Source organism: Microplitis mediator, chromosome 7, assembly GCF_029852145.1.
Source record: "Microplitis mediator isolate UGA2020A chromosome 7, iyMicMedi2.1, whole genome shotgun sequence".
Lineage (NCBI taxonomy): Eukaryota > Metazoa > Arthropoda > Insecta > Hymenoptera > Braconidae > Microplitis > Microplitis mediator.
In genome coordinates this window covers 4140999-4161704 of record NC_079975.1, presented here as the reverse complement: position 1 = coordinate 4161704, position 20706 = coordinate 4140999, and the positions used below count along the sequence as shown (strand labels likewise).

Sequence of the window (20706 nt, the reverse complement as noted above, 5' to 3'; positions counted from 1 at the left end):
TAATTTGCACGTCATTATTTTGATTTGAAAAAATAAAAATTAATTAATAAAACAGGGCAATTAACAAGATTTTTAACTCTTGACTCTTCACCAAAACGCATGTTAAATTTTTTTTCAACATTTACATTTTTTTTATCAACTTTTACACGGGGAACATTTATTATACGGATAGTTAAAGAGAGCAAGTAGCGAGTATGAAGGGTGAAAAAAGAGTTTTAGGGACGCGGAGGGGTAAAAAGAATAAAAAGATAAGTAAAGAGAAAGAAAGATAAAGAGAGTAATAGAGAATGGGGGTTTTGCACTCGCTCACAGCCTTTCCCAGTTCATTTGTCAGCAACTGCTGCTACTATATTCTACTCCATATACTTTTAGACCCAAAAGAAATTTTTCAGTTTATCCGCGTGTCAAAAAATAAAAAATCACATATTGCCACATATATAACATATAAAAACTCAAATATTGTCACTATTAAATTATCATGACTCGTGTTTCCACATGATTAATTATCTCATGCTTAGATTATTTCCAATTTATTGTCACAGTAGTAATTAATGCGCATGTTTAAAAAAAATTAATTAGTTTAATAATTGAATAATTTATTTATTGATTAATTATCAGAATTTTACAACAGATTTTTTTTTTTAAATGACAATTACTCAGAAATATTTTGTTGTGTCAAAATATAATTTATGAATTAGTATCAAGTGAAATTTCATTGATAATAAAAATAATAATGATAAAGTGATGACCTGATGACACATATATGACTACCGTAGTGTAATGTAACGTAAAGTGTAAATAAGGAAGGAAGTGTTTATTATAAAATCAGTGACTAGTGGGCTTATTCTAATCCGGGTGTAACACCCGAGGTTTCACGTGCAGAGAACGAAAACTATGCGGTACGATGAGAGGGCCAAGAATCGGTGGCCTACCGAGTGCGAGATACTTGGATCGATTCCAACAGAGGCTCCAAATGTCGATCACACTTTTTTTTATTTCTTTTCTTATAAGAACTTCAATATCAGGTTTGTTTTCTTTCATTTCATTCTTTTATATTTTTTTAAATTCAAATTCCTACGAATGTGTAATTAGTTTGGAAAAATTTATTTTCGACTTATTGAATTGGAGCAGTGGAAATTATGACTGATTAAGGACTCGAGGATTAAGTGGAGGGTCTGTATTGGTAAGAGGATGTTAATTTGACAATACACGTGTACGGAATATTCGTGAAACTGAATAATTAAATTCATACATTTGGACTGCTTCTCTCATGTTCTACATCCTATTCTCTTGTCTATTTTAGTCGTATACTCTATATAGATGTGGGTTTAGATATATGTATATAAATATAATTGTATGCCAGAAAGTGGACGAATGACATATTATGTGAGGATACAAAGCAGAATAGGATTTGCAGAAACAAAATTTAAATCTTTACAAAATTACGGGATTTTTTATTTAATTATAAATAATTAATAATTTATTTACCCGCACGAAAAAATATACCCGGCAAAATAGTATATATCCGACTTATATCTTCAATATTGTCGTATGTCTGCTATTTTGCCGGTATATATATTTTTTCGTATGGGTAATCTTAAGTTTTATTCTTTAATGATCAGATGATAAATAATTATTCTGGTTTTTTATTTTTATGGCCTTGCCGATTTTTTATTGACTATTTTTTTAAAGCTTTTATGTCCGTTTCGCACATGACAAGGTCGTAAAAATAAAAAAATTAAATAATTAATTTAATACATTTATTTTAAATTCGGTTGTACAGAGACGAAAGAATTCAAAATGAAATATTTTTTAAATTTAAATCTAAAACGTGATTCGTATACTGCTTTGCACTTCAAATGCGAAGAAAGGTACCCGACAAATTCGTAATATTTATCTCCTGTATAAATTTATGAAATGTCAGTCATGTTTTATTAAATTTATACACAAAAATTTGATAATTAGGCGACTACCCAGTTTTTATCACTAAAAGTAAATATATTACGACTTGTTTCCTACACAATCGGTTTTTAAAAATTTTAAAAATTTCTTTAAAGATTCTAGTTCTTACAAAAATATTCCTGGAGGTTTTCAAAATTTCGGTGTTATTTTTATAAAATTTATTGGGAAAAATTTACAATGACTCAATGGAAATTCTATGTAACAAATATTTAAAATTTTAATTAATTCGCCAAAAATTAATATCAGAAATTGAAGTAGCGTTCGCAGAATAATTTAATACCGAATAAGTTATTCAGATAGTTATGAAAATGTTGTTAATTCAGAAGATGTAAATTTGTTTTTCCGGATTGGAACTGACTCTTCTTATTAAAATTTCAATTAAAAGAAAATAATGGAATTCTTTTCAACATAAATTATTTAAAACGCATCAGTAATTGAAAAATGAAATAGTGGTTTCATCCTTGACTTGAATATAAATATAAGCGAAGAGGAAATTATGATCCAGATATATCCGCTGATGAATTAAATTGACAATCATCAGTAATCCACTACACATATATATATCTAGCCGTATATACATAGTAAATATACGTGTAGATTTTTATAGACAACAGAGTAATTTACTAATAAAACTGTTTTGTTTGACATAATTTGATATAGATTTATATATATGCACGGAAATCTACAGATTAAAGCTTTTTTCGTGACAATATGAAGAAAGGGAAAAAGGGATCTCGTGGCAACTCAGTTCTCTCGGCGCCGGCAGTTATTCATGCTTAGGACAATTTAGCTTAATTAATTAACCGGCGTTGTGACGGGGCGTTAATTTATGTTCATAGAATGATTCACTGGCACTACTCCTCACTGTGCCATTTTACAACCCTCTTTGCCTCTTTCTTCTACCCTTCTTCCTCTTATTCCTCTTTTTTCTTTCACCCACTTCTTTTGCTTTCAGAAAATTTTTGGCCATTTTTCACATGTCTTTCTTTATAAATCATTACTTATTTTTTTAACTTTTCCTTCTGAAAATGAAAAATTTTTATAAAACTAAAGCCAAAACTTTTAAAACTCACCCTTACGGTCAGTTAATTGTCGTACTTTTCTTAATTCTTCCCATAGACAATATAATTATATTTTAATTAAACGTAAAATGGATGGAATTTTTTTTTCTCAGTTCACTTTATTTCAAATTTCATAGAATGTTTCTATGACCTCTTAAAATATTTCGATCATCATAATTACCCGTGTATAAAAAATTGTTAATAAAGTGTTGACTATTCTAAACTTCAAAACGTGACACAACGACGAACTTTTGTTAAACTTTTGAAACGTCAAGAGAAAAATCAATAAATATTATCATATTATTAAGATATGCAAGAACGAAAATCGTTTAGAAATTATTCGAAATGAGTTTTTTCTGAACGTATTTTGCTCTAAAAAATGTTAATCTGTAGCCCGTGTAAAAAAAATTTGTTCCAAAAAGATTCCAAAAGAGTTCTGCATGTGGAACTTCTAAACATGAGACAGATTAGAACTTCGAATGGAACTTTTTTGGAACGTTAGTCATTTTGATGGTAAATAAAAAGTTTTTATGAGTGAATTTAGAGTCAAAAAAGAACGTTCTTAGAAATTTTTGGAATTTTAAATGGACATTCCAAAAAAGTTCCATAATCACCACTTTTGGCCTTTTTCGAAAGCTAAAAAAGACGTTCCAAAAACATTCAAAAATGGTTCAAAAATCGTTACTTTACAACCTAATATAGAACTAAAGTAGATGTTCCAAAAACATTCCAAAAAAAGTTCCAGAATTACCACTTTTGACTTTTTATGGACTAAAAAAGGCGTTCCAAAAACTTTCAAAAATCACTTCTTTTGCATCTTTTGTAGAATAAAGACGTTCCAGAAACATGCCAAAATAGTTCAAAAATCACTACTTTTGAATTTTTTATAGAACTAAAAAAAACGTCCATAAAAAATTCCAAAAAAGTTCCAAGAACGTCCTTTTTTGACTCTAAATTTGCTCATAACAACTTTTTTTTTACTATCAAAATTACTAATGTTCCAAAAAAGTTCCATTCGAAGTTCTAATCTGTCTCATGTTTAGAAGTTCCATATGCGGAACTTTTTTAGAATCTTTTTGGAACGAGTTTTTTTTACACGGGAGTATTAAGTAAATTGTTTTTTTCTGTGTATTTTCAGAAGTTTGAAAATCGTTTAAAAAAAGTTCGTCCTCATGTCACGTTTTGAAGTTTAGAATAGTCAACACTTTTTGACCTTTTTTCAACAATTATTTTTTACACGGGTAGAAATCGAAAATTTGATTTTTAGAAATTGAATACAAAATACTTCAAAATTTTTTAATTAAAAATTTTTCAGTATTTACTTTGATTGAATTATTGATTATTAGTAAAATACTGAAGTAATTATCCATTATAAAATTTATTTACGAAAATAATTGTAAGGGAAAATAAGATAAAACAATTTCGTTAAATCTGAGATTACTTAAAAGTTTAACAAACTTCATTAAATTCCAAAAGCATCGTCAGCATACAGAGAAACATAGTAACCATACACTTTATATAAGGGGTTTTGTATATTATATTGAGGGTATGAGTGGGTATATAGAGGTGAAGAAGAAGTAGAATAAGAAGAAGAAGAAGGTCGGGACGGAGGAATGGGTTTTAAGCTTTGCCTCTTGAAGGAAAAGTTTTATTCGCTTTTGTGCGCGTACTGAAACTAAGCATAACGAAACTAGTTTGGAGTGTTGGGTAACTAGTGCACGTACAAGTATAGTTGTGTGTACTATACCCGTAATGACTCCACGAAAATCGCTTGATCCTTTTTCTCACCCTCTACTCCTTTTTAGTTCAACTCTTTAATTATGCCCAGCTTTTTTCCTGGAAAAAAATGATTTCTTCGTTTTTTTCTTATAACTATTAATGAAATGAATATTAATTTTTTCCTAACGTTACTTTATGAATATCTTTAATTCTTTGACTTGAGTCGCGTCAATTTAGAAGAGGCCAAGTAAAGAATGTATATGTATTTATATCTATATATAACTTTTTTTTAAATGTAAGAGAGAAAATGAAATTGGGCACCAGGTTGATTGCAGCTAAACGATTGTTATACATATATATATGTATATATAAGAGGATGAGGATAAATGGAATAAAAAAGTCTCGGAAGATCCGGGAAAATTTAATATGAAGGTGACGGAGTTACTAAAAGAGTATAAAGTATTCGGTTAGGTAATTTTAATATCCTAAATGTTGGGCTCAATAGAGTTTGTTCAAGTGGAACTCAATTCAAGTATACCGACTTTTTTTTTGTTTTAATTTCATTGTTTTTTTCTGGTCGTTAGGATTCGAAACTTTTGTTTGATAAACTTTAATTTTTTACCGCACTGTATGATAATAATGGATTGTTATTTTTTTTTGTGAAGAAGTATAAATTTTAATTTAAAAATACCGCGGAAAACTTTTTTATCCTTTAGCCAAATAATTATAAATAATTAGTTATTCATTTTTAATTAAAACAAAGTAAGCTCATTAACATGCTAGATATTTTCAAAATATAATTATCAATTTTTCATTATTAACCGCGTTATTGAGTTCGAAATTATTTAGTTTACCTGCTTGCTCAATTTTTTAATGAGTAATTAGACATTTTACAAAATATTGGTTTTTTAAAAAAACAATTGTGGATTTAGTACACTCGACTACTGTCAAAAGCCTGCCCTTCATAAGCCTCTTCCCCTCAATCGGGAGTTTCTGAGTCTGAACAGCTTCCCCACTTAATTACTCTAAAGAATTTCGTATAAGAGAACCCGTTATAAGCCTCCGTTAAAATTGTCTAAATTATAAACTAACAATAAGAAAAAATATCCAAATTAATGATGAAAATTTACTATCTATGTTTCGCGGATAATAATTTAATCATTATTAAGTAAAATATAATTTATTATTCATAGTTGTAATCATTAATTACATCCAAAGCTTCTGTTACAATTAAAAAGTTTTATTGAGCATTAAGTTGATCAATAAAATTATTATTTTAATTATTACTGTAATCAATACCGTTATCATTATAATTTTTTGCATTTAAATTATTATTAGTGTAAAAAGATAAGTATTTATTTTAGTGCCATAAGCACCAGGAAAATCGGGACAGTCGCGTATGTAACAAAATGTAAATATGACGTTTAAAATGATATAAAATAAAACAGGCTTATAACGGGTAGTCGAGAACAAAACTAAACGCACGGTAGTGGGAAGACTGAAATTACAAGAAAAATTTTCCCTACGTCCCCTAGATCAGGCTTATTACCGATAGTCGACCGTATAAAAATTTTAATCAAAATTTCTACTCTATACTTTACGATCCTGAAGTTAGCAGACAGTTACAAATTTTCGGATTTTTTTTTCAACAAATAAATTACAAAAAAAAAAAAACTAAAAATATACCCATCTAGAAAATTTAATAAACTATAGGTGCAATTTTTCAAAATATTTTTTTTTTAAAGTTAATCGTTTTTAAAAAAATTCAAAAACTGTCAGACGTCTGCTAACTTCAGTATCATTATATTTTTCGTAATCAAAGAATTCTGAAATTTTAATAATTTATTTCTGAGTTCATTAAAATTTTTTACCAAAAATTTTTTTACTCTAAATTAATAATTAAATTTTTTTTGCATCATTAATTTTATTATTAAGTGAATCCAATATTTCAAGCAATTACTTTTACGTTGCTCGTTAAATTTAATAATAATTGGATAAATATTATTTATGTAACACAATTTAATGTAATACACTTTTAATTATTTTAATGGGGCACTTAAATGTGCGAGTAATTTTATCAGCTCGGTGTTAAAATAAAAAATCAGCTATTAATGAATTTATAGTGATTGTTAAAAATAAAATAAAATATTAAAGCCGGTAATGATCGAGATGATGGAAATAATTGATAAAAAAAATTTCATCTTAATCCTCATATCGAGGGAAAGTTTAAATGAACAAGGCGTCAGAGAGGGGGCAAGAGAGACAGTGGGTGGGCAGGGATGAAAATAGTTAAAGGAAGAGGGTGGGTGCTACCGGTTTCTGCCACGCGTACGTAGATTATGCAGAGCCCACCGTAGCTGCACACTACATATACTACACACTACATTCGTACCGGTGATTTAGGGTCTCCGTGTTATTCCGGGCGCCGTGAACAAACGAATGTTTTCCTGTTCGTGCTCCATCGTTGGGATTCCCGATGTAATCTCTATACTTTTCTCGTTCTATTTCACTCACCCACTCACTCATTCACTTACTCATTACTCCCTTCGTTTCGTATATCTATCTAACTGTTTTTTTCTTTCATTCATCCTACTCATTTTCATCTGTTTTTATTTTACCCATACTTTCCCTTCCCTTTCTTTCCGTTCTTTACTTTTTTATTTTACAAAGCTTCAGTTCCTGTTAGTCGGTAAAAAAAATCACGTTCGGACTAGAGTTTATTCTGTGCAATTTTATCGGATCAATGTTAAAGTTTACCGGTGATATTTTTTTTTGTTTTTTATTTCTAGTTTATTTTAATCACGTTTATGTACAAACTTCGTTTGACGATTTTCAGATTTATTTCATTCAGTATCAACTTTTTGTTTATGTTTCGTAAACAGAAAATTTTTAGTAATAAATATAAATCTATTCGTATTTTTTTTGTCGCTTAGACATTTTTATACAGACATTTTTTAAATATGGACTGATAACGTTAAATAATTGCATAAGAAAATTGAATACCGGTATTGAAATTTAGTAATTTAAAAATTTTTGCCACCTTTTATTTTTTTATTTAATTAACAAATTAAATTTGACCCAATGGGAAGGGAGAGAAGTTAAGAGCGCTAAGGGAATGCATTTTTCTATCCTGAATATTCTGAATTATTTACATTTCAGTGACATTTAAAAAAAAAGAAATTTTTTATAGGCATTGAAAAAATTTTCTCCATTTTTTATAACTTTGATATTAAATATAACGTATATAAGAAGTTATTAATTTATGATACTCTATTTTATTGATAAAATAAAAAACTGAAAAATCCTCAATTTTATATCGATAATTATTTCCGTTAAAATTTCCTAATGACGTTAATTACTACCATTACTTTTTTTCTATTTCTTTGAAGTGAAAGCAAAAATTCGAGTGTTCAGAGGAATGTCGACAATTTTATAAAAATAAAAGTGTAAAATACAAGTGATTCTTTTAAAAGCTTCGAATGTCTGAAATTCTTTAAATTATTTCAGTATCACACACTTTTATTTATAATTGTTTCTATTATTTATTTTTACATACCACTAACGAATTAATCTTTCGAAAATATTTGGGGGTATGTACATACTTTTAAAAAATGCCTTTAAATAATTCCATCAATTTTCTTTTTTTTTTACATTTTCGATTGGGTTAAAATTTGATCATAGTTCAAAAGGCCAAAGTAAATATCAATCGTTCAATTAAAGTCAATAAATTTGTATAAAATTTTTTTAAAGGAACACGGTAAAAAATGAACTGTATGAATTGAGAAACGATAAGTAATGTAATAATCAGGGTACGGATTTTTGTGCTCAACGATAAGAATAAAAGAAAAAAATTCGCGCAAATTTCTCAAAGAAATTTCTAAAAGATATATTCAAATGTCGAGTCTCATTAAAGCTGTCGATATTAAGGTGGTGAAAAAAATATCTCAGTAAGACAATCAGCAAGACAATTGTCTTGCTCGTTGTCTGACTGGTGGTCTTGCTGTTTGTCTTTCTGGTGGTCTTGCTAACTGTCTTGCTCGTTGTCTTACTGGTGGTCTTGCTAATTGTCTTGCTCGTTGTCTTACTAATGATCTTGCTAATTGTCTTGCTGGTGGTCTTGCTAATTGTCTTGCTAATTGTCTTACTGGTGGTCTTGCTGTTTGTCTTTCTGGTGGTCTTGCTAATTATCTTGCTAATTGTCTTACTGGTGGTCTTGCTAATTGTCTTGCTCGTTGTCTTACTAATGATCTTGCTAATTGTCTTGCTGGTGGTCTTGCTAATTGTCTTGCTAATTGTCTTACTGGTGGTCTTGCTGTTTGTCTTTCTGGTGGTCTTGCTAATTATCTTGCTAATTGTCTTACTGGTGGTCTTGCTAATTGTCTTGCTCGTTGTCTTACTAATGATCTTGCTAATTGTCTTGCTGGTGGTCTTGCTAATTGTCTTGATAATTGTCTTACTGGTGGTCTTGCTGTTTGTCTTTCTGGTGGTCTTGCTAATTGTCTTGCTCGTTGTCTTACTAATGGTCTTGCTAATTGTCTTACTGGTGGTCTTGCTAATTGTCTTGCTCATTGTCTTGCTAATTGTCTTGCTCGTCGTCTTACTGGTGCTTTTGCTAATTGTCTAGCTGCTTGCCTTGCTCATTGTCTTGCTGGTGTTCTTGCTAATTATCTTGCTGATTGTCTTATTGACATATTTTTTTCACAACCACAACTTCAAGATTCTTTTATGGCTTTTGATATTTGTATATATCTTTTAATTTAATTCACGTGAATTTGCTCGCGATTGTAACTTTGATATAGAGAAATTTGGGCGAATTCTTTTCTTTTATTCTTATTGGTAAGCACAAACTTCTGTACCCTGGTAATGATGAAGTGATCAGTAAATACTATCATTTTAAACAGTAATTCTTTAATTTATAATTAAAACATAAATAATTATAGGATAAATATTCAAATTTATTGTCTATGTATGAAAAATTAATATTTCAACTTTAAAAATCATAACTTGAACATTAAAAATATATGACACGTATTTTAAAATTTATTATTTGGAATGTCAAAATTCTCTATATCGACACCCAGCTTCCGGGTTATAATTATTATACTGAAATAAGCCAAAAAAAAAATATTTGAAAAAATTGCACCTGTAGTTTTTTAAATTTTCTACATGTGCATATTTTTAATTTTTGTTTTTTTGTGATTGATTTGTTGAAAAAAAGTCCGAAAATGATTAATTGTCTGCTAACTTCAAGATCATTTATAATTTCACACACTAATTTTTAAAGTTTATTTTTCGTGCATGAGTGTTTCAAATATTTGGTCTCAAATACTTCTTGAACAAACATCAATAATACGAAAAAGCGTCATAAAGTCATAAAAAATTCTATAAATAAAAATAAAGGTTAAAAAGTAAATTTGTTTTAATCAAATATGTTATACTTAGAAAAATGTTTACTTGGTAATTTTTTTTTGTACTTAACTTAACGTCTTTTTTTTCTACAACCCACTAAGAAAGCAGTGAAACTGCCCCTAAACATCTTAAATTTTCATCTATCTTCTTTATCACGATACTGGGACTCTTTTAGCTCGAGGCAATGTGTCAATTTAAAAGCGTGGGTTTTTGCGCTCAAATCATATATGAGGGTGGTTGGAAAAAAGTGTGGAAAGAAAAGAAAAAATAAGAGGTACGAGCAGGAGAAAAAGGAATAGAAGGAAAAGAGAATTGTTGTCGTGTAGTTGTAGTGAGAAAAATAAAATGATCGTTTGTAGAAAACTGTCGTTTATATGACATACAAAAGTTTCACCGCACTTTCATTATTTTGTCTTCTATCTTTCTTTATCTATATTTATATGTTTATGTATACATATTTTTATACATATATATCTTTAATACTTTTCGGGAAATTTACAAAAGTGAGTGTAGTTTGCTACGGCTCACTGTACATTTATCGTCTTCCGGGTCTGCTATCTTATTTTATATTTCATCGGCTCATTTTTTTTACTACCGCGTGATATTTGTAAGTATAGAAAAAAATGTGGATATTTTTCGACCGGAAAATGAACATTTTTTTTTATTATATTAAAATTTAAATTTAATTACATATATTTTTATGTAATCGAGTAAATAAATAATCAAAACCCATGAGTTTAATAAATGAGAGATGGTTTGATTTACACGTTCATTAAATTTAGGAATAGAATCCGGTAGATAACGTAAATTTTACTTAATAATGAAATTTGAACTTCGATACTAAAAAATCTGCCATAAAATTTTAATTGAATTCAGTGGAAAATTTTAAAATTCTATTTGAGGCTCGTATCGATTTTTTCTCGACTCCATATCTAGAGATTTTGCCGAGCGAACACGAAAAAAATAAAAGTCGCTTCGAATTGACATACTCTAGACCAAGTAACGTCAGAAACGAAGTTTCTACAAATAAAGTAATTGCTATTGAAGTGTCAGAATGTAGTTTATTTGATACTTATTTATAAAATGTGCGTTGACAAATTAAACTTAGTGCAGCAGCAGAAATCCGCGGCTAAACTTGTCCAAAGTATTATATAATACACAACTGAGTCATAGTTCAACCGCACTTTATGACCATAGCGGTTGAAATATACGATTCTCGGTCTCTCAACCATGAGCCCGGCTGTAAAGTTTCGTCGTCCTACTCATTGTTTTGAAGAGGAAACACCGCCACGTGTAGCTACCGGGCTAAAGTGCTGTCGGGGGCATGCGGGTGTCCAAGAGTGCATCAGGGGCCAGGATAATGTACACCCGACCGCGGAATTATTCTAAATCCGACACTAAATTTAAGATCTCCTATTACCACTAATTTATATTTTGTCGTAACGCAAACATTTCTATGTTTACTCATCAATAATTTTCTTTTTATGCCTACAAGTTTCAAAATTTGAGTCTCAAATCCATTTTTTCCACGCAAAATTCCCTAATAATAAATTTGAAAAATTAATGTGAGTATGAAAACGTAATAAAAAATTCTTTTATGTAATTTACAGTCGGGTAAATATTAATTATAGTGAAGTATGATCCTGTAAGCTATGAATTTTTAATTACATCAAAGAGATTTTTCAGCTTGAATAAAAATGAAATTATTTTAAATACGAAATTTAGCGGAAAAATCCTTTTTTTTTTTTAATTTCATATACGAAATGTTTAAGTGTCACAGTTTGACGAAGTGGTAGCATTAATCATGGATAACGATAAATTAAACGTAATTAGTGCACATGTGCGTGTAAGTACGTGTGTGCACGTGTGTTATCAAGCGTATAGTGCAGACTTTGAGGTGAGTGTAACTGCAACCCAGAATGACATTGAATCGCGTTACACTGAAATGGCTTTGTACATGCATTATCTCTAGTAAACTGTAGAGTATACAGTTGTTAAGAGAGAGAGAGAGAGAGAGAGAGAGTGGGAGTGGAAATGAGAGAGTCATGACGTAGCATGTTTAACCATTTGCAAAGACGAGTGACAGGGAATCGTATTTGTCCATGACATTGTTTATGCGATACAATTAGCTTACTACAAAAGTTAATGCACTGTTAAGAAAGCCTCTATATTAAATTTGATTTATAACCTTTCGTTATATATATATATTGCGTTACTAATTCCGGAAGGAAGAAGGAATTATATTTTTATACGCCCTTTTAGCTTTTGGAAACTCTAAAGCCAAAAGGTCGTATAGTTTTATTTTCATTGCCAATCGTTTTGTAGACTTATTTAATAGTTAAAAATTTGAAAACCAAAAGGGCATATAGCTTAAATTATGTGCCCTTTTGGCTTTCAAAGTTTTTTATCTAATTTTCAGCTTTTGAATAAGTCTACAATATAATCCCGAGTCAAAAACCAATTCTAGTTTAGTCCTCAAAAGCCTCAATTCCTTTGATGTTTTATTTGCCGCCCAGTAAGTAACTCTATTCTAATACTCAAAATCCTCAATGAGAACTATGAGGTCTACATGCAAATAATTTATCGATTTCAAATTATAACTAAGACCTCAAAATTCTCAACGAATGAAAAGTTATAGTTCGGACTTGTAAAATTTTAGACAGAAAAGGGAGGGGTGAGAATACGTCGAATGAGACTTTTGAGGTTCAAATGCGGATAAAATTATTCCTTTCTGTTTTAAGTATTTTGAGGCTCTAATCCAGATTATGTTATTCTAGTTTAGTACTCAAAGTAGTAAAATTGGTCATAACTACTACTCTGAGGACTAAACTAGGATAACTTTCTACACTGTTGTCGATCTTAAAATTCTAAATTGATCTTCAAAAACCTCAATGAGAACTTTGAGACTTAAATCCAAATTTGTTTTTTGACTCGGGATAAGCAATTAAGAAAAAAATTATACGCCCTTTTGATTTTAAACTTAGTGACTAAATCCAAAAGGGCGTATAAAGATATGTCCTTTTGGAATTAGGGACGCGATATATATTTGAATACACTTATAATACTACATTGAAAGTTGTATTCATTTAACTGATCAATTAGATAAATTTTTCATGAATAGAATTATAAATATTTTTGAATTCTAAATTAGTGTTTTTACTTTAAAAGGAGAAAAAGTATTTTCATTATTAAAAACTAAATTTAATTTCAAACTATAATAACCTCGTAGCGATAAAAATAAAAAAAGCCAAGTATTTGTAGAACTTATTAGCGAGTAAATTTGTTGAAATATCTTATAATTAAATCGCAGTTACACAGGGTAATTATAACTAATAATTTCAGTACTTCATTGAATTTAAACTTTTCATAGTTTAAAGGGATTGAAAATTTATACATTGATTAAAATTTTTTTTACATTCACAATTAGTAATTTAATTTTCAAAGGAGCGCAAGTGCTTTTATAAATATTATTATTCAAAAATTAATTAAATTCTAAATTATAATAACGTCCCAGTGGTAAAACGATAATAAAATTTGCCCTGTAATCAAAGGCTACTGTCCCAGTGCTTAAACAGACTATATTTCTGTTCATAGCAATAAAATATTATAATTTTAAAATTAAATTTTGAAATTAATATAATCAGTAAAATGTTAAATATGATTTATTTGGACTTTTATGTGCTAGTGTTATTCCAGAAGACTTTTCTGAATCCTAAAGAAATCCAATAGAAAATTTAGACTCAGAAACTAAATCATCGATTTTTCTAACGAGAAGTTCAAAAAAAGTTTATTTTTATGCAATATTAGAGTAATTACCCTTATCAATACGCGCTCAAAAAACGGCGTGTCGACAAAATGAACCCGGGTCAAAAATAAAACTTGATATTCAGGCTCGCTTTTCATTATTTTCTTTTAAAGTTATCGATTTGCCGACGATTTTTCGATAAGATTTCGACTTTTTTGACTTAAATTAAATTTTTTTCAACTTTTTGAAATTTTTTCATCTTAGTTTCAACTTATTCGTCTTTACTTTGAGCATGATAGTCATTCACCTTACTTTTGATTAGCTGAATCAAGTCGAAAAAATGAATTTGTTTATGTTCCAGTGCCATTAGGAAAATCAGAAAGACTTCAAATGCAGTTACAAGAGCCCGATGGATCACAAGAAATCGAAGATTTGCCAATTTTCGAACAGACAGTCACCAATGTAACGGCATTAGCCGGACAAACTGTTTACTTGCCATGCAAAGTCAGGAATTTGGGTGACAAAGTTGTGAGTAATTAATTTTTTCATCACTTTATTTAATTTACTAACTAATCAAACAATCTATCGAATCGTAATTTGAAAACTATTCAAGCCCAAGATAATGTTTCGAAATATTTCTCCTCCATGTTTGATATTAAAATTCGTATACATTAATTTATTTATTCACGCCAATTAACACATACTTTTATTGGCTGTATGCTTGACTAAACATTTAAAGAGCCACCACTTGGCACTATTGGAAATCATTCATCCTCGATACCGGAATCCTATCCGTGCGTGTCCATTGTTTCGTTTATTTTATTTCTCGTTCAGTTTTATTTTATTTCTCCCATTTTTATCGGTCATCCCTTTTATTTTTTCTATTTATTTTACCCTAATTTTTTTTTCCACCCACAGTACTTTCACAGAATTTTATCTTTTTTATACGGATTTTTTTAACAATGCGTACACAGTGACTCGATTAGCGTTGCGGGACGTTAAACAAAGCTTGCCAATTCCGCCAATCAACTTGTCGTGGAGTTTTCTGTACCATTCTCAAATACACAAAACTTGTGTACACGTTGATTAAAAGTCGATCAAAGAATTTTACTATTTTCGTTAATGGAAACTTTTTTTTTTTTATTTTTATTTTATAATTCCGTTATTATCAACTCTATTTATTTAAAAAATTTTTTTTTCATTGAAAAATAATATTTGGAGCAACGAAACAAATTATAAAAATTGAATTTTTATTAAATTCCAATTTAAAAAATATTAATCGCTTGTTCATTAAATTAAGAGGAATAACTTCTCAATTATATTTTATACCCATTGATATTAAGGGGTTAGGGGTAGTCAGAATTTTCAAAAAATCGATTTTTTTTTTTTTGCATTTTCTTAAAGTATAATATTTTAAAAATATTGTGTGAAAATTTGAAGTGAATCCGACAAATTCTTTTCGAGTTATTTAACAATGACCAAAGGACGCTCGGGTGCTACGTGGCATTCGAGAGCAGGTAGCTAGAAACAGCTGCAAGCAACCGACCTTTCGGGTTTCATTGTCATGAATATCTCCCCATTTTAATGTATTTATAATTATATATATATATATATATATATATATATATATATATATATATATATATCCTTCTACATATATTCACAATTTGTAGGTAGTACAAGAACTGAAAAATAATTTTTGGTTGCCAGTATACCTGTAGTCGTTGCACTGATCAGTCGATAGTTTTGTGATAAATTATTTCTCAAGTGAATTAAATTATTAACCATGGGACGTGATTCTAGAAAGGTTTCAAGAGAACTTCGGAGTTCTGAAAAAATTAATAAGTCGCGTTCAGTCAAAAGAAAGAATGTTTTTAATCCGAAAACAGCCGAACGTGATGAAAGTATTCAGAGTACATCTTCTAAAAAATTAAAACAAAACACTGAAGATGATGTACCTGAAGACAGCAGTACTGAATTTCGAATAATAAATTTTATTCAGGTATTCACTGCAATTTCTGCTCTTATAAAATGTAAAAAATGTGATGGAAATGTAGTGTTTCAAACAGCAAGTACACGTGGGCTGGGATTCAAAATTGTAGTTGCATGTAATAACTGTGGAAATGAATATATTCCTTCCTGTTCTTTCGTTGGGCATTCTTATGAAATAAACAGACGTTTCATTTTTGTAATGAGAATACTAGGAATAGGATACGAAGGATTGTGCAAGTTTTGCGGCCTGATGGACATGCCGTCTTTTTTAGATAAATCTACGCATACAATTTTACTGAAACAGATTTTGAATTGTAGTAAAGCCGTCGCAGAAACCTTCATGACGAAAGCTGTGAATGAAGAAAAGCAAGCAATGCCAACAACTGAAAATGAAGATATAAATCATCTAACTGTATCGGGAGATGGAACCTGGCAAAAACGGGGATATACATCGTCATTTGGAGTTTCTTCTATAATTGGCTATTTTACTGGAAAGATTCTTGACATAAACATTAAAAGTGCATATTGTAAGCTATGTGAGTATTGGAAAAAAAAAACAAATACTGTTGAGTTCGAGGAATGGTATCAATCGCATGAAGATGTGTGTTCTGCTAATCATCAAGGGTCTTCTGGGAAAATGGAGGTGGATGCGATGGTCGAAATGTTTTCGTATTCTGAAACTAAATATGGAGTTAAGTATGCCAACTATATTGGTGATGGTGACTCCAAGACCTATTCAGGAATTATAAAATCAGATCCTTACGAAAATACAACTGTAAATAAAAAGGAATGTATAGGGCATGTCCAAAAGCGGATGGGGAGTCGATTACGTACGCTGAAGAGTAAACAAAAAGGTCTTGGTGGTCGAGGTAAGCTCACAGGAAAATTAATAGACAAACTAACTGTGTACTATGGTTTAGCAATACGCCGGCATTGTGATTCTATTGAAAATATGAAATCTGCTATAATGGCAACCTTTTATCACTACGGCTCGAGTGATGAAAAACCGAATCATGATATGTGTCCAAAAGGCGAAGAATCTTGGTGCTCTTACCAGCGCGCTGAAGCAAGAGGAGAGCTTGATACCTTTTCTCACGATTATTCTCCTTTACCTTCTGATGTTTTAAAAGCTATCAAGCCTATATACGAAGATCTTAGTAATGAAAATTTACTTTCAAGATGTGTAGGTGGATTCAATCAGAATAATAATGAAAGCTTTAACCAACTAGTATGGAAAATATGCCCAAAAACGGTAAATACTAGTTTTACTATCGTACAAATAGCTGCATACGTTGCTATGTGTATATTTAATGAGGGTATAAATTCATTATTAGTCTTGATGAATACACTTGGACTTAATTGTGGGCCTAATTCTCATCGGTATGCAGAAAGAATGGATGCTGCACGTATCAAAGTAGCAGATAAGCGCGCTAATGATAACACCCGAGAAGGTCGATTGCAACGTAGGCACCAGCAAATCGATATTTTGGAAGCTGCTATGTCGGCTGAAGAGCTATTATATGGTCCAGGAATAGATGACTCAGTGTAAGTTATTAAATAATTCTTATAATTCGACATAAATCCATAGCAAAACTTTAAATGCGTTTTTCTCAAAACTATGTTTTCTGAACTGGTGATCACTGTAACTTAAAAACTGCTCGGTAGATTTCAATAAAATTTATTGTACTTTTGAAATACATTAAAAACTCGTGCCTGATCGAAGGATTTTTTTTTTTTTCAAAAATTTCGATTTTTTTTTAACAATAAACTGTCAGTTTTTTTCTCGAAAATTTGAAAAAAATTTCCTGAGGCCGCCATTTTGTTAATTTCGAAAAAAAAAAAAAAAGCTTCGATCAGGCACAAGATTATCTATTAATAAAACTAATTTTTCTTGTCCGATTGATTTTAGATGAATCTCCAAGGACTTATGATGATCACCGCAAAGGACTTCGGGAGGAACGGGCTCTACAAAAACAGCGATAACTTTTTGAATTATTAATTTTTTTTTTTGAAATTTTCGTGAAGTCAAATCGAAACGTGTTCTAATAAAGCTATGTTTTTATTTTTGTCAAATAAAGTAATTAACTACAAAAAAAAAATTATTGAAAATCATCATTTTTTCATACCCCTGAGTACCCCTAACCCCTTAAAAAAAAAATTTTTAATACATAAAAAAAGGTCTATTAAATAAATTGATTGATTGAATTTCTACTCACTGAAATTTTTCAAAAGCTTTCAATTATTTTTAACTGATAGTAAATAATTAAATAATAAAATTGATCTATGAGTCTTCAATATTTTTTTAAACCAAAAATAAAAAAAATGAAATGAATAACATATTATACTTATATATAAATATAAAATAAAAAATGATTAAATCATTTTAAGCTGGGACGTGTCTCGAAGTGACCTCGTTTTTCAACTTGTCCTATAAAAATTGACTCGTAACTCGTTCACTAAAGGCATCACGTCAAATTTGCGAGTGATGGTACGCGAGAAGACGTTTGCTTGATCGTTTGTACCCTTTAACATGATAGATCACTTTCGTAAGACCTTCCAGCCGGTCACACCGAGCTAAGATCGATGTTCAAAAAATAAAATCATGATGCACGTCTTCTTTCATTCTTTACCTCCCACCCACTCCCACCTCCGACTGCTTTTTTCTCAGCCCTGATGCTTCCAACACCTCGTCGGTCACTTTTTTATTTCCATTCATCTTTATTTCGCTTTTCGTTTCTTCGCATTTATGTTATTTTTCATTCGTAATAATTTTTATTTTAAAATTATAAATTTTCCATACCCTCAAATAATTGTCTCTTCTGTACTTCATTACAGCTCTATGCTCTTTGAGCTGTAGATTTATTATGGAAGTTGTTAACAAAGTGATGAGTCGACTACATGCTTGCATATCTCTAAGCCAGTTGACGAGTGATTTTAATTGTTACACTTCAACTACTCGTATACTTTGTTATTTAAAAGTATTGTTGAGGTCAAGAGATTTTTTTCATTTTCTTAATTAGACTTCTGATGCACTTCAATACTCAATGAAATGGTTCAATAATTTATTATATTGAACTTGAATTAATTCAATATCGAAAGTTTTTAATAATCATAATTAAGATCGTTGTGAAAATATTAATTAATAAAAACAAATCACTTTCATTGGGTATTGAACCTGTAATTTCCTGTTGCAATTGATATTAATTATTTCCATTACTTTGAATACGGAAAAAATCGCGGAATTTAATTATTTTAATCTGGTCTCGAACCCAAGACTTTAAATTTCGTTTACTAAAAAAAAACTCAATTTTGAGTAAATGAATTTGACTATTGAACTGGACAATTTATAAATCATTTATACAGAAAAGTTTTTTCATTTACTTTTTGCTTGCCCTTAAGTGCATTGATGAAAAAAGAAATACTCGCAGCCGGGTATATAAGAGAATAAAAAAAGCTATCGATGAAATTTTCACTCTTTAAATTATTTTATTTTCGATTAAAGGACCACGGAAAATCTTAGCTTTTCCAATTCCATGATATCACGTCACGTTTCAACGATGAAAAACCAAGCACGTTCTAAAGGCGATCGGTTGGAGTAAAATCTTTTACTTGGGCTTCTTCTATTTTTTTTTATTTTATTTTTTTTTAAAGCTTTTCCTCCCGCTTACTCAATTTTACTCTTTCTATCTTTCATAAAGAAATGAAAAGGCAAGAAAGAGATAACATTATACTGGTCGACCATTCAGGAGAGTACTCTTTCAGCTACTTCTTTTATTGGTCTAGTATAAACGGTTCAAAGAGACTCGATGGAATGCTTTGGATTTATTTTACCAGAAGGGTCACTGGTAATATCCGATGCGGATGTTTCGCGAATAGGGAATTGGAAAAGTTAATTTTACAGTTAGAAAATTATACTAAAATAATATTTATGTACAAATAATGATACGAATGTGAAATTGAATTATTTTTGAAGTCGTATACAATAAGAAATTTATTTAATTTTTTTCAAATTAAAAAAAAATTATTCTTGAGCGATTTATTACGCATTTAATAATTTTCGGTATAAAGTGCATTAAAAACAGTAAAGTAAACAAATATATGAAAAATCTAATGAAAAAAAATTTTCATAAAAATGGCAAAAATGGACCCCCTGGAAACCAAAAAAATCTTAAAAGGCAAAATTTCTTTGGTTGCAAGTAAATAACTACAGTTTTATTATAGAAGGAATAGGGATCGTTTTAGTGTATAGGTAGAGAGAGTGAGTGGGGATAGCGAGACGAGGACGGTCAGAATGAGACAGATGCGCTTTCCAAGTGTCCGCAAGGTGTCGCCGCCCAAGATATTTTGTCCCTTTCAAGTCACTTGTTCTAGAAGTGTTAAGTTCAATTCTAAATCACCTATTGGTATCGCTTCTCGGCCTTTTGGCTAAGATCAAATGTGTAGTGTCTGTTCTTATCAGCTTAATATCTGATAGATTCTCATAGAGAATCCAGAATATTAATCTGATTTTTGAAACTTGGCGAAAATCTGGAGCTTGCTCTAGCTTTGCCGCAAGTTGCCCTGACATTGCAGAGCCGTCAGGTGCAGCTGAATAAATACATCAAAACTTAGTTTTTTATTCTAGATTACCTTGTAGAGAACTGTCTGTAGCAATCATTTAATAAATTGGTTCTACGATATGATTTTTCTTATCATCAGATACGTTTCAATGGAAATGCCTCATATTTAGGTTTGTTTGGAAACAGTCAAAAGTAAATTTAGATTCTAAGTTTAAATGTGGTGTCGAAATTTGACCTGATGACAAATCTTGTTTTCTCC

At 30.0% G+C, this 20706-nt stretch overlaps 2 protein-coding genes and 1 non-coding gene across 12 annotated transcripts in view; all 3 read left to right on the top strand.

The window, feature by feature from the left end:
- Positions 1–20706, top strand: part of LOC130672087 (zwei Ig domain protein zig-8-like) — a 109531-nt gene that overhangs the window by 17585 nt on the left and 71240 nt on the right. For 3 of the 9 annotated variants that reach the window (XM_057476355.1, XM_057476349.1, XM_057476350.1), the window contains exons 2-3: positions 619–1025; positions 14258–14424. In XM_057476355.1, the coding sequence (XP_057332338.1) occupies positions 905–1025; positions 14258–14424 (288 nt within the window). In that variant the 5' untranslated portion in view covers positions 619–904. The remainder of the gene's footprint in view (positions 1–618; positions 1026–14257; positions 14425–20706) is intronic. The other 6 variants (XM_057476356.1, XM_057476357.1, XM_057476358.1 and 3 more) reach the window with 3 other exon arrangements.
- Positions 15539–18012, top strand: LOC130672082 (uncharacterized). 2 transcript variants are annotated; one of them, XR_008990621.1, is made up of 3 exons: positions 15539–17140; positions 17223–17433; positions 17798–18012. XR_008990621.1 is itself a non-coding variant. In XM_057476343.1 (2 exons), the coding sequence occupies exons 1-2, from the start codon at positions 15683–15685 to the stop codon at positions 17799–17801; spliced, it is 1755 nt and encodes a 584-aa protein (XP_057332326.1). In that variant the 5' UTR covers positions 15539–15682; the 3' UTR covers positions 17802–18001. The 2 variants fall into 2 exon arrangements, 1 of the variants encoding a protein (XP_057332326.1); XM_057476343.1 differs by having other exon boundaries at positions 15539–17433; positions 17798–18001.
- Positions 20294–20485, top strand: LOC130672545 (U2 spliceosomal RNA). The gene has a single exon (XR_008990726.1). It is a non-coding gene; the product is annotated as a U2 spliceosomal RNA (small nuclear RNA).

Excerpts from the sequence above, each read along its gene's own strand:
- LOC130672082 (XM_057476343.1), top strand. The coding sequence starts at position 15,683 with ATGGGACGTGATTCTAGAAAGGTTTCAAGAGAACTTCGGAGTTCTGAA.